This window comes from Anopheles coustani, chromosome 2, assembly GCF_943734705.1.
Source record: "Anopheles coustani chromosome 2, idAnoCousDA_361_x.2, whole genome shotgun sequence".
Taxonomy (NCBI): Eukaryota; Metazoa; Arthropoda; class Insecta; order Diptera; family Culicidae; genus Anopheles; species Anopheles coustani.
This window is the reverse complement of record NC_071289.1, coordinates 12,993,787-13,008,037: the sequence shown is the minus strand read 5'-3', so window position 1 is coordinate 13,008,037 and position 14,251 is coordinate 12,993,787. Positions and strand designations below refer to the sequence as shown.

The 14,251-nt window shown below is 46.1% G+C and overlaps 1 protein-coding gene across 1 annotated transcript in view; it reads right to left on the bottom strand.

The window, feature by feature from the left end:
- LOC131266224 (neurogenic protein mastermind) overlaps nt 1-14,251 on the bottom strand; it is a 126,379-nt gene continuing 112,128 nt past the window's right edge. Inside the window, exons 7-17 of the mRNA XM_058268636.1 lie at nt 12,609-14,197; nt 11,127-11,336; nt 10,296-10,385; nt 8,988-9,834; nt 8,026-8,619; nt 7,808-7,936; nt 7,252-7,616; nt 6,879-7,149; nt 6,230-6,379; nt 3,944-4,462; nt 1-2,367 (exon numbers count right to left, since the gene is read on the bottom strand). Coding sequence (XP_058124619.1) covers nt 2,339-2,367; nt 3,944-4,462; nt 6,230-6,379; nt 6,879-7,149; nt 7,252-7,616; nt 7,808-7,936; nt 8,026-8,619; nt 8,988-9,834; nt 10,296-10,385; nt 11,127-11,336; nt 12,609-14,197 — 4,793 coding nt within the window. The 3' untranslated portion in view covers nt 1-2,338. The remainder of the gene's footprint in view (nt 2,368-3,943; nt 4,463-6,229; nt 6,380-6,878; nt 7,150-7,251; nt 7,617-7,807; nt 7,937-8,025; nt 8,620-8,987; nt 9,835-10,295; nt 10,386-11,126; nt 11,337-12,608; nt 14,198-14,251) is intronic.

Sequence of the window (14,251 nt, the reverse complement as noted above, 5' to 3'; positions counted from 1 at the left end):
AAAAAAAATCCATATTGTATATAATAACTATAAAAGAAAAACTTGTACAACTTTTACACATCAAAATAATATATACATAACGATCACCTTTTATCGTTAAAATCTGCAAACTCTGCCTATTTCAACCTGCGTTGCAATTTAATCCCTTTTCCGTTAGGTAATATTTCTTTTTCTTGAATTCTTTCTTGCTCGCTTCCGTTATGTTTTGTTTTATGTTTTTTTTTTGAGTGGTTTTCTACCATTTTCCAATTCCAAAAAGTTTTGTACCAACCAATCTGCATTACGAAAAATCAACGCGCATATAAAAAGCACTCATTGAAGATGCACAAACACACACACACACACAGACAAATTTACACGTACGGAAACAAAGAGAAATGCTTCATTGTCATTTTCACTTCCTTACCATGTTTCTTCCAGTGTGCCCCAAGAAAGGTAAGGACACAAACAGGACACTTACGTCCCGGCGCTGCCAAAGACATTACCACCGTAACCACCGGGACAACCGCACATGCACACACAAACTCATACGCAAATTTGAAATAATAACTAAAAACAATTTAAAAAAAATTAAAAATACCGGCATCGGAAGGTTCGTGGTATCGAAAACAAATAGAAATTATCACAGTACACGAACTTACTCTTCCTGGGCCGATTTCACGGTAGTGTGTATGTGCGGTATGTGTGTTTGCACGATTGGTCATGCTATATTCTTTTCCCCAGTGTTTGGGTGTGTGTGTGTTTTATGTGTGTCTATGACAAGAAACTGAGGACTGCTTGGATGCATTTCATGCCATAAAAGCGAAACCGATTGGGTGTCCTTTGTTCTCGTGCAAATAACAAATAGGCAGCAACAGTTTTGTAGTAAATTACTACAAAATTTTCGATCTGTCACCTTCGTTGTAGGCACCAATGCTTCCTAACTTTTGTGTTGGGTTTACATCTCTTTCGCGGAGAGGGATTGTTTTCCAAAACCGCACTTCGTTTTTCGACGAATATCTCCGATATTCTTATTTCACCCAGAAACACAAAGTGTTACTTTTCTCAGTGTCTGTTGGTCTGTGACATATTTGTATGTGTGTGCGTGTCTGTGTGTGTAGGTTTCTAAGCATTTCTTTTTGTTTTGTTTTGTTTTGTTTTACTTTTACTTTGAACTAAAGTTAGAGGTATTTCTATTTTCCTTCCATGTTTCCATGTCCATCTTCCTTATAATGTTTGTTTTTTTTTCTTGCAACGGCTACTCTGTCCTTCTTTACTAATGTATTTTGTTACTTTTTTTCTTCGTTTTTTTTCTAACATGTTTCTATATGGTGTACAAAGCATACCGGAGCATTACCGTGTTATGTACGGATAAGTTATTTCTCTCTCTCGCTCTTGCGCGCGCGCTTGTTATTAACCCCTTCTCCCATTAGGTTATTGTTTCTGTGTTTTACTGTTTACATACATACATGGCTAATATGTACATATATTTTTTCTTGTTTGTTTGTTTGCCTTTAGTCATACTAGAATACATTAGCGTTTACTCATTTAACTCTCCCGCTCTCTCTAGAACTACCCGCCTCGTTCAATATAGCGCGCTCCCCTTTTACATCCCTCCCCGCTTGTTTGTTCTACACTTTGTATGTTTGTATTTTTTACATGCACGATACGCGTACATTTGCCTTTTTTTTAGTTTTGTTTAGGTTTTTGTTCTCTCTCTCTCTCTATAATTCATCCTAGCTTTTCTTTTTCTTTAAATCTTTGTCCTATACACGACAGTTTAATTTTACTTTGTTTTCAACATCAAATCACAAATCGGTTGTATCATTTGTTAGTTTGCCCTCCCGGAGTTCGGGGAGTGAGGGAAAGGAAGAAAGAGGAATTGTGCCTTTTACCTTGTTGCAACAACACCTCTGTACTCCGTGGGAATCCCTTTCTTCTCCCCTGCCCTGGGAAGAGCCTCTTCAGTACACTTGCTTGGTATTCTCTATCGTTCGCCAATCATGTTCTCTTTTCTATATTTATATGTATCGCCTTCTCCTAAGACTGTCCATCTTGCAGCGTGTGCGCGCCTCTCTCAAGCTCCTTCCCCGTTGGCGGAAGGGCACGGTCCTCTCGGACCCGAGAGGAGGCTAGATGGTGTGTTGGTTGGCTAGTGCTTAAACGGTAACCGTGTCTCATGCACCACTTCATTGTTTGTTTGTGTCTCGCTGCAGCCAGAGGTGTTGTTATCGGCCTCGGGATACCGATAGCTGCCGGTGGCAGCTATGGCTTCACACCGGAGTCGGCGCGGGCTCCCGGGCCGCGATCACTTCAGTCCGACAGAAGTTTTTGCAGAAGAAGGGATGAATTTCTCGGGTCACCGACTCGTATTTCCTCCGAAAAATTCTACTTCCAGGTACGTCCAGCGATACACGGAGAGAGGCAGGGCGGGCGGTAGAAACGGATGTCAAGAAAGCAAAGAAAAAGAAAGAAAAAGAAACAAATATTTGTTAACAATTGCGACATTATTGTTGCATTTGGTTCATGTACATGCCCTAGGTAAATGCTATGCGTTACAAATTGCTTTACAATGCCGGCGTGATAATGAAGATGTTCGTAGTGGTTGACAATGGATCTCATAAGGCATGAGTTGTGTGTGAGTTAGCAACGGGTAGCACCTGATAAGGACATAAACAACCAACAACCTCTGATGAAAACTATTCAAGCGCAACTATTCAATGCTGTACAAAAGTTCCGATGGATCGATGCACGTACAAAAACAAGCTCCGATACGATTGTAGACTAATTTTGGGCGTTCTTGTTAATTTACATTTGTCGGAAAAACCCGATCCATACCTTCTTTTCCGAAACAGTGCGAATGCTCTTGTAAAATAATCCCCTCCCGTTAGAGATTGGTCTCTCCTTCGCCCAACATTGAAATAAATCAATCATTGCAACAGTTAAGTCAAACTTCGTGCCATTCTGGGTATGAAGCTACAGATGTGGATTGTTTTGTGAAAGGATAAAAACTCAGTGCCTTGTGATGCAGCACCGTGGCGGATCCATGGTCCATGGAGGTGGAATGTGTGCAGTGCAGATTGATTGCGGAAATATATTCGCTTTACGTCGCTAAGTGTGTCAAAACGAGTCAATGGACTGCACTACTTTTGCTTACCACCACCAGAACCGGGCACGATTCAAAGGTTTCGTCCGCGGTCGACGGTAACGACTTCGCGTCGTACCGATTTGACTGCGCATCGTTGGCCAACGTTCGGTTACCGACCTCATCATTATCATCCTCACTCCCGTTGCCGTTGTTGGCATCCGACGTGATGGAGCATTTGATGGGTGAATCATTTAACCCCACGTTTTTCTCTTTGTGATTGTATAAATTTGATAGTGGACCAATAATTGGGAAAACAAAACACATCAGTAATTAAAGCACATTCAAATATTAGAAATTGTGCAAAAAGAAAGCTAAAATAAACTGTTTCGTGTCTATGGCAGTTAGATATTACAATTAAACCAATATGATAACATACCATTATCATAGGGAAAGTTGCAACTTTGTAAAAACATCTATCAAATCCCTCATAATACTATGAAGTAATCATTTTTAAAATAGTTTTTGAATTAAGTAATTTAAGACTTCGTACGCAAATGTTTAAGATAAATAATTGTTCATATAACAAATAGTTATCAACGTGAAATTTATAAAATTCAATTTATCTTCTAGAAGCAGTACAATATTGAAGCCGCTTTCAGGCGCAATACAAAATTATTGTTTGTTTAGTTGCTTTTTCTTCCGACTTAAAAATAAGGAATTTATCTTCCACGATATCTCAAACCCAACGATAGCTACTTTCACTGAACAGCACCGATTTTTGTTTGTCTGTGCAAAACATAGCGACCGTTTCCGGGCGCGAATGATTCCCTCCTTAAGCCGCGCACACCGGGCCATTTTTTTTGGAGGAGCACTAACCTTTCTGATTGAGATGGAAATTGAACAGCATCGATGGATCGAGATCAGCCGAGGAACTATTACCACCACTACTACCACCGAGTCCCAGCATCCCGGGCGCACCGGGGTCCGCTGCCGAGGACCTTCCTCCACCACCACCAACACCACTACCACCCCGACCAGGTCCACCGATGCTACCGAGCATAGTCGAGGCGCTGGATATCGTCCCACCGTTGCTGCTCCCAATCGTGGAACAACTGAGACCGACTCCACCACCACCGCCGCCACCACCCGTACCACCACCACCTGCACCGCCTTCGCTGGCGGACCCCAGGGAGAGGGCCCCGAGGGGCGACAGTCCCATGCTGGCGGTACCGTGCGACGGGGGCCGTTGCGCACGGCCACTGACGATCGCACGCAGTTCCTGCCGCACCAGTTCCGACTGGTTCAGCCCTTGACCATTGCTGAGACCACCATTGCCGCCGCCGCCGCCGCCGCCACCAATACCATTTCCACCACCGATAATACCACCGTTGAGACCTGCGAATGTGAAATGCTTTTATTGAGCAGCGGTGTCTTGTTTCTCGCCATCCTCATTGAGCCCTTTCTTTATACAGTTTCAAAAGCGTTCAATTTTGCTGGGATGCACCACAGCCCACCAAAGCCTTTTTGGACGCTCACAAAGAACACACATTTGTACAGCATGGAGGGGAGGGAGCACAGTAACAGTACTCCTCCTCAACGAGAAACAAAAAGTTACACTTGTCGGGGACACTTTGTACAACGGAACATTGGGCCAGTGGTTACCAACGAAATCCCAACAAATGGAGGTGCATGGTGATGTGGATGGAAATAGTAAACCGTACACAAGTAATCAATAGATATAGAGTGACAAAGTAAGAATTACGGAGTGGTGGAGGACGGAGACAAGTGTTACATTAACGACAACGACGTGGTATTTATACAACGTGGCACAATTCGGATGGAGGTGGTGGTGGTGGTGGTGGTGGTGGTGGTTGAGGTTATAATGGTAGTTATGATAACAGAATGGACATAACGGACGTATCGATCGGAATATACAAAGTAGCCAAACTGGAGTAATTTTGAGCCAAACATATTTCCAAAACGGTGTTTTGAAGAACCACTAACATAATTTACTAACATTTTTAATTCGTAACAATATACATTTCTTTTATGTTATTGCTTTTCTTTCCTTAATTGTTATATGAAAAATCCCTCCAACCAAGCGACACTTTTTTGTTAGTAACAAGGAAGTTATATACAACTATATTAACATATATTTTACAAATGATAGCAGTGGTTCCCATGGGACAAGTTGCACAAAGGGATAAGACGAACACATGGTATTTTTTTAAACCATCCCCAAACCGATCGGTTCCCTTTTCCTCTCCCATTGCCAGAAATGAGGTAAACCCGACCACACATAACACAAACAGAGACAGAACTTGATCCGGACCGAACGGACACAACACAGTAAGCCTGTAGCCGGGTACAATTGTTGTGAGAATGTATAACATGAGAGAAGAACAGATAGTTGGATACAGCACATGAAGCGATGAAACGGACAACAGAGAACAAGAACGGGAAATGAGCATGGAGTAACACACAACAGTATGAAGTTGCGAAATGGGTGCGAGGGGTGGGGCAGGGAAAGGGTGAATTACATGATGAGCACACAGAGGGCAGGAGAGCGCGGCGTACAGCCGAGAACATGGATTAACAATAAGATAGATGCTGTTAAGACACACCACACATCCCACACATCAGAAAGCGCACGTGGAGGGGGTGTGTTTGGACTCCCACGGACCAGGTGCAATCACAAGTCACACTACTTACACACAATTACACACGCACACACCCGCACACCCGCACGCACACTCATGGCCAACTATGGTGTGTAATGATCAGAAGGCGTGCGCGAAAAAGGATATCATGGGTGATTTTGTTCTGTCAATAAACTATAGATGATAGCACGGCAGCAGGTTCGATTCTCTAAGTGTGGTTTTACAATGATTTGAATGAAGAATGTTTCAGGGCGCAGGAATAAAACAATCTTTATGATGCGCTGATTAAGGTGCGTATTTAATTTGTGCGGTTCCCGACGGAATGAGAAAAAGATTATGATTTAGCGGAAAAGGTCCCGCCTCGTCAGGGATTGCTTTCAATCGGGCAAGTGCGTGCGTATGTCCATGGGTGTGCGTTGGTGGCTGTGGGATGATTGTGCGATGAAGGGGGGGTGGGTATCTATTGCACGCGCGCGCTTTTTTTTTGTTCTGCGTCTCTTACCAGTATGACCGCGATTGAAGAAATCGCCTGGTGAGCCCGCCGTGTGCTGCTGCATTGCTGCCGCATTGCCGAACATCATACCGTAACCGGTGGCGTCCGGACCGGGCCCATGTCCACCGTACGCGGAACGGGGCGATCCTGCGAAAAACGGCACGTATAGGAGCTTTAGCAATGTTCTTGTTCTCTCTGATATCGTTCGTTCGTTCGTTCGTTCGATTTTGTTTGTCTATGCTAAGGGGTGAAAATTTCACCCTACTCTAACTCTTTTAGAGTCATCCGTAGAAAATGAAAAAAAAAACGATTGGTTTTCTTAACGCGCTTCTGTAAGGGGTTCTATTTATCATACACGAATATCTCTTGAAAGTCATCACAGTCGACAATCACACTGCGAGATACGGTCGATGACTAAAACAGTAGAAACAGTGGAGCAATTAGAACAAAGGGACCATTATTGGACAAATTTTCTGTTCTAATGTGAACCTATTTCCAATTACGGGGGTTTGTTTGGAGGTGTCTTATTGAAAAGTCAAAATCAATAGAAAAGAAAGTTCGAAACACAGTTACCCCCGACTATCTTCGCATGGACGATCAATTGTCCACCGATCCGATCACATTCGGTGGGCCGATCTTATCGCTGCGTAACACCTACCTGGCAAGTGCTGGGTAGCTTGCGGTGGAACACTGCCCTGCCGCTGGAGCCTCATCTGCTGGTTGGCAAAGACGGTGTTGGCAAAGTTCGGCGCCGACACGCCGACGACCGGCGACGGGCTGGGTGGACCGGGGAAACCACCCCCGTCGACCATCGTGCCACCGAAGGTGTTCTGCTGCCGGGGCGTTCCGGGACTGTTAAGCGTATTGCGCTGCCGCTGCGGTGGACCCACGAACTGCCGATTTGCCGCCGGATTGAATCCGCCCACGGACTGCTACAATGTTTCGATGACAAGGAAGATGAACGAACGATCGATTAGTTGTGCTGTTCGATTGTGAACGATTAATGTGCATTCCGGTTCACTTACACCTACCGAAAGCTGAGCATTGAGCATCGGGTTTTGCTGCTGAATGGAGAGCCTCGCGTTTGCATTCTGCTGCCATTGCTGCTGCTGTGCTTGCTGCTGTTGTTGTTGCTGCTGCTGTTGCTGTTGCTGTTGCTGTTGTTGCTGCTGTTGCTGCTGTTGAGGTGATTGGCCCGGGGCTACAACGTTCGGAGGCTGATTGCCCGGTTGGCCACCGACACCGGCCCCCATGGCACCACTGCCGAACGGTGGTTGGCGTGGAGAGAGCTGCTGATTAACGTTTCCGCCGGCGTTACCGAAACCGGACACCATTTGCTGCAGCTGAGGAGATAGTCGATGACCTGGGTTGTTGTTGAACGGATTTCCTTGGAATCCTGGAATCAAAAGGGACGCATTGTAATGTTAAAACATACTGACAATTGTCCGCATTATTGTATATTATGAATATTATATTTATTGCCCTCGTTGAAATTATTTCTGTTTGTGTACTTTTTGCAAGAAGAGGCGTCGCACTAAATTTATGATTTTAAAATAAATATGTACGCTTCTCTTGCACCAAACTTACCTGTCTGTTGCGGACTAAGCTGCGTCCGTTGGCTTGGACTCAGCTGTTGCTGCATCAGGTTGGGTGAAAATCCGGGACTGAGTTGTGAGTCGGGCACATTATTTGCTCTCGTCAGCGTGACGTTTGGGGCTAAAAAAACAGTATAATTATAAAATAAAATAATTTTTTACCATCCGAGCCACTGGAACTGGGGTCGGAGCAAATCGATGAACACTTACGACCGAGATCAGAGTTCGCCGACGGATTCACGACCATCTGCTGCTTTTGCTGTTGCTGAAGAAGCCGCGCTCGCTGCTGCTCCTGCAGGATACGTTCTCGGTTCTGGTGCTGCAGCTTTTGCAGTGCAAGTACGTTCGGCGGTACGCCTGCGTTGCCACCGGTTCCGAGCGGCCCGGATGGTAACCGCATGCGCTGCGTGTACACGGGCGGGGGTGTAAAGTTTTGATTCGGTCCGGCCGGTGAGGGTTGCTGCTGCATGTTGCCGGAGCTACCGGCTGGTCCAGTGCCGCCCACTCCTCCACCAACAACTGTACTACCCGTACCACCACCACTTTGGCCCATGCTGTTTCCACCGGGCGTGGAGCCACTACCAGCACCGGCGGCACCGCCTGCCATGGCCGCGTGTAGCGGGTACGCCGGTGGACTGCCACTAAACTGTGGCTGCGATTGAGGCTGCTGCATTGGAGAGCTTACGTTCTCATACTGCATAAGCGACTTCTGGATCGCGTTGATCGCGAGCTTTTCGTGAATGTCGGGCTGGCTGGACTGCGATGGTGCAACGGAGGATGTGGACGATTCTATTGGATTTAAGCCTACAATTTAAGAGATAGTAAAATTCGTCCGTTAAATGATGCTACAACTGTTGACCTGTTTTTGTTGGTAAATAATGTTCCAATGGATGGTAAAATATTTGAAGCCCGGTTTTAAATGAGTGCAAAGGGTTTTCACTTTTTCCTTAGCTATCTGACTTATTCCCCTATGAGATTGTAATGTTCTCTCTGCCGATCGAAAACATCCCCTGTGCGTTTGAAATTTTCCCTTAAACCATTGAAATGTTCCATTATATTGATTGAAACCCTGTAATCTTGCTGTGAAGAATATCAATTTTTCTGGCGCATTATTGCCAAATAAAATCACCCCCTCCCACCCATTTCCGATGACAGTCGCAAAAGATACTCGCCTAAGATACTGTTGAGTTCGCTTTCGGCAAAATCATCCGGCGCAATTTCGATCACATGATTAAGTATTTCATTGAGCTCCGGGTCCCACTCGGAGGCGAGCTGCGTCGAGGTAGCGGGTGTCGATGTAGCGAAAGCACCACCACCACCCCCGGCCGAACCGATGCCGGCGTCCTGTATCGCCGGCGAGAAGTTCTGCTGCTGCCGTTGGGCGGCCAACATTTGCTGCTGCATCATCGAATGCTGCTGCTGTTGCGAATGATGCTGCGGATGATGCTGCTGCTGCTGTGGGTGATGCTGATGCTGCGGATGATGCGAGTGTTGCTGGTGCTGATGGTGGTGCTGCTGCTGCTGTTGCTGCTGCTGGTTGAGGTAGATGAGTTCGGAGGATGTTGGAGGCTGTTGTGATTGAGAAGGCATCGCTGATTTGCGCATCTGCTGCTGCTGCTGCTGCTGTTGGAGGCGCATTTGGGTCATCTGTTGTACTTGTTTTAGATTATTGTTGCTCGTCGTCAGATTATTGTTGTTGAGTGTTTGGTTTGGTGGCGCGGTCGAGCTCGACACGTTCGCCAGCTGGCGGGCCACGCCGGAGTTCGGGATGTCCGGGATGATGCGATTGAACGGCATGGGCGTTTGCATCGGCATCGGCGCTTTGGCCGGGTTGGCCAGCAGTGACGCGAGCATCTTATTCTTCTCGCGCAACTTCGACGGTCGCGTGTCCGAGCGTTTAACTGCGGAACCTTCATCCGGTTCGGTTGACGGTCGCTTCCGGTCATTGCTCTGCACTCGCAGGAGCTGCATCAGCTCTTCGTTGTTGAGGGGCGCCGGATTGTGCTCCTTTGGCTCATCCTGCGCAAGGAGAAAGTAATACGACAGAAGATAACACGTTAGAGTTTACATGGAAAAATCATCGTAAAAAAAAGGAAAGGTGAAATATTTTTTTTAACATTTTACACTTTAACGTCACATATTAAAGTTAGCTGTTGTTTGGCATTAGCAACGGATGGAGGAGGGACTTAACATTCCTATTGCAGCAAGTGGAAATCTTAATTCCAAATGCTTTAGATCATATTATTCAATTAGTCACACAACAAATCGGTATAAAACAATTTCGCACTATACATCGAAAGGCAAAAATCCCACGGAAAGGTTGCAAGACATGGTTCCCCATTGCTGGTATCAACTACACTGGATCCAGGAAGGATACGTTTCGCGCCCCGCTTTGCCCTCGGATGCGGTTGTTGTTGCTGCGGGAGGTTGTTATACATGCTGGTGTGGTGTGGTGTGTGTTTGGTTTCGCCGAAACTTACTTTCACCTTCTGCAGCTGCTTAAGAAGCTCGCTCGAACCTTGCCGGTTGCGGATGTCGCTATCGTCATCGTCGCTTTTGTCGTTGAGCAGCTGGAAAAATGTGGATGGGTTGGAGTGTGAAAAACGTTCAACACATGAGTACAAGGTGTTCTTCATGGAGTTTTGGTTTGGCGTTAATGTTGCAGCACTACTAATGGTCGTGGTTCTTACCCTGAGGTGACCCACGATCCCCCTTTTTGACTTCCACCTGGGCAACCATGGGGTTAGAGGTGTGTTAACAAAAGACGGAGCCTTAGTGGCAAAACAAGATTCAAGTAGTGCGATGGAAACCAAAAGTCCGAACAGAGTTCGAGTGGTTAATGAAAGTGGTTAGCCAGCGCGATGCTGCGGCGATGTGGTTTTAAGGTAGTGGCAACATGTGGGGGCGCGGTTAGAGAAGTGATGAACGTTTTTAATGGGATGAAATGAAACTAAAAAACAACACATGGCATGGTAGAAGGATGCTACCCGATGGGAAAACAATATATGTATAGCACTCAAGTGGAGCCAATATGGTGCTCAATAAATAAATGTAATTGCTGCTGCATCTACAGTTGTCGAATGGACAAGGGTGTTTGAGACTGCCTACTCTCAAGTTCATCATAATGCAAACCATTTGTGAAAACAGTGCATTTTCATTGTGTGGAAGAGAATGGAAATAAAAAAAAATGGGGAAAGAATATCGACCAAGCGTAGTTATACAGTGAACAACGAAACTACGAAACTATAGTGTGAAACATCCAGTTCGAAAAAAAAGAAAGGTTGATAGTAGTAAGAGGAAGGTGTTCGTACCTGTAACAGCATATTATTGCTACCGGATTTACTAGTCTCATTCCCCGGACGGAGCGTTACCCCCAGCCCGCCAAAACCACCACCACCACCAACAACACTACCATTACCCTGCGCTTGGGTTCTAACAGACTGAGGTATACGTTGTGAAAGAGATGCGGTACTTAATTTATTGCCATGACTATCCTTCTCTTCCTCCGAATTTAGCAAACCCTACGAAAGGAAACCAACAAAGATACACAAGTAGAGAAAAGAGAAAAGGGAGAATAAAAGAGAATGAGATAAAGACGATACAGCGACGTGAGTGAAGGAGCAGAGTAGCAGAGGTAGCTAGAGGGATAGGTAAGAACTAAAGTTAATGGAAGAGTTGGAATAGTAAACTTGTGCATCTTGCAGCCTCCGAAACGAAACGATGGTGTGCGGTGAGTTTTACAGTTTATTCAAACCTTTAAAGGGTTTTACCAGAGTGGAAAATGTGTCGCTCTGGTATTTTTCTAATGTTTATAATATGTGTTTCAGATGATGTTGTTATACTACATTTATGTTTGTGATGTAAAAAACCAAATAAAACAATTTTTTGTTAAAACTTCAAAAACCCGATGGTTTAGCATTTTTAAACAAGAATACATAACACGAACTTTATAAATTGTGACAAGAACTACTGTCTGCCATAAAGGTTGGCCGCATGCTGGCGAATTTTTAAAATGGAAAAGAAAGCTTCCATAGAAGAGACTTGCATTAAATGAGACGAGAGATAATATGTTTAGTTAAATAAAACCCATACATAACTCAACACATTATTTTACGCATACTTAAGGATAACTTTATCGGGCATGATGATTTCGCACATCTTCTCGTGCTGATTGAAGCACTTTTCGTACCATAATGTTCTTATACAATAGAGCTATATTAGGCTACAAGTACATGTAAGGAATGAATCTGTTATGCTGTAATAAGTTATGTCATAGCTTATGTCAAGTTATGTCATGTTAGTAATATAGGAATAAGCATTCTATCGTATAATTTGCTTGAAGCCTAACAGTCGTTGCCACCAAAAGTGGATGAGCTATTTCAATTATGAGTGGATTAGAGGCAAAGATATGTGGCAATTACTGTATGATGTTTGTATGCAATTGATATCACAAGAGAGAAAAGCGAGCGATGATGCAGTGCACATACAGAAAGGTGGAGGAACATTTTTTGAGGACACATCCAAACTAAACACCGTAGAGATACCACTGCATCCATTCCATTCCTGCATCCGTGTTGTGTTTTTGTATTCTGTGCGTTGAGGGGTTTGCTACGCTCTTCTGCTAAAGTGTTTTGTTTAATATTCTACTTTCTAATGAGCAAACTAAGCTACAAAAACCAGCGCCACAAAGGTTTGTTATAGGCTTGAGCAACCGAGGAGAGTTACACACGGTTTTTGGCAGCAAAATAAGGCTAATTTTAAGCGAACAAAACACACACACAAAGCCTACGTACCTTTAGAATTCGATTCTGGTTCCGATGGTCGTGATCCAGATCCAGGCCGGACGAGGATGAGGCATTTGAGTGAGGTCGCTTGGTTGTAAGCAGGTTCCGTAATCGCTCGGAGTCATGCGAATTCGATGGTGGCTGAGGTTGCTGTTGCTGTTGGTGTTGCTGATGCAGGTGCTGTTGTTGTTGCTGCTGTCGTTGCACCATTTGTTGCTGCTGCTGCTGCTGCTGCTGTTGAGGTGGCATCGGTGAATGATGCTGCATTGGGGACATGTGTGGGTGGTGTTGTTGCTGCTGCTGCTGCTGGGATTGCAGATCCTGCAGCTTGTCCTTGTTGTCTTCGAACGAAAACTGAAACGCATTGCCTCCGAAGTTTGACCCCGGGTTGTTGTGGTTGTTGTTGTTGGTATTGTTGTTGTTATTGTTGTTGTTGTTGTTGCTACCGATGGACATGGTTGGATTTATCAGTCCGCCTCCCCCGCCCACGCCACTACCATTGCTGCCGATGTTGTTCGAGGGCGACGGCATGCCGCCCATCGTGTTCCCCGAATAGTACGGCGTCATCGGCGAGGCACACATGGGTGCGGCCGCCGGGCTGTAGGCACTGACGGACGGTGGCCTTGGGGTGCTGACCGGCGTAACACTGGCCCGCGAATCCGGTCGCGAATCCCAGCTGACACCGACCTGCTCCATCTCGAACGTGGAATGTGGAAACTCGAGTTCAAACTCGGCCGAAAAGAAGCCGTCAGACGACGGGCCACAGACGACCGAGGACGAGTTCATGTTGCTCCGGGGGGATACAATCGAGGCGAGCGTCGAACTGCCACTCATTCCACTACCCATGCCGCCGACCCCGTTCCCTCCGCCGAGACCCGGTGTGCCAGGGGTGTTGTTACCGCCCATCATACCACCTGGTCCCGCCATGTTTGGACCAGCTATATTTCCTCCCCCTCCTCCCGGGCCCGCTCCAAGCATGCCCGATGGTGCATGCCCGGATCCAGCACCTTGTCCTCCATTTCCACCGCCATTCAGTACACTGGACATCAGTGGTCCACCCATATTGCTGACTCCCTGCGTGATTTGAGCCATATGGCGGGCGACGACGTCGTTGCCCCCGTTGTTGAGGCCACCGGTCGCCACCGAGCAGCTCGTGCTTGGCATCAGCAGGCCCAGCGACGAGGACGAGGTAGGATTGCTGTTACTACTGTTGTTGCTCCCGCTGGTGTTATTGTTGCTATTAATGTTACTGCCGCCACCCATCGCCAAACTGCCACCGGCCGCGCCACTGTCCACCGAAAGCATAGCAATCTCGTTCTCCGTCAGCACGGTGCAGACGGCCATAATAAAGTCCGTCTCGTTCGGCTTGGTGCAACGGAACAGCTTCGACTGGCTCTTCACGTGCACGTACACGTCCGGGCTGCCGAAGCGCAACCGGTACGTCAGCTCGAGAGGCGTCCCGTTCGCCGACCGGACGCTACCGATGTGCTCGATTAGCCGCGTACGGTCTTGGATGTGACAGAGGTCGTATATTGACCGTATAGTCTCTTTGGTTAGATTTCCTGCAAACTGTTTCCTTAGCGTCGATGCGTCATAATCTAAAACAGAAAAGAAGTGGTCAATTTTTTTTTTTATCAAAGGAAAGCCGTATT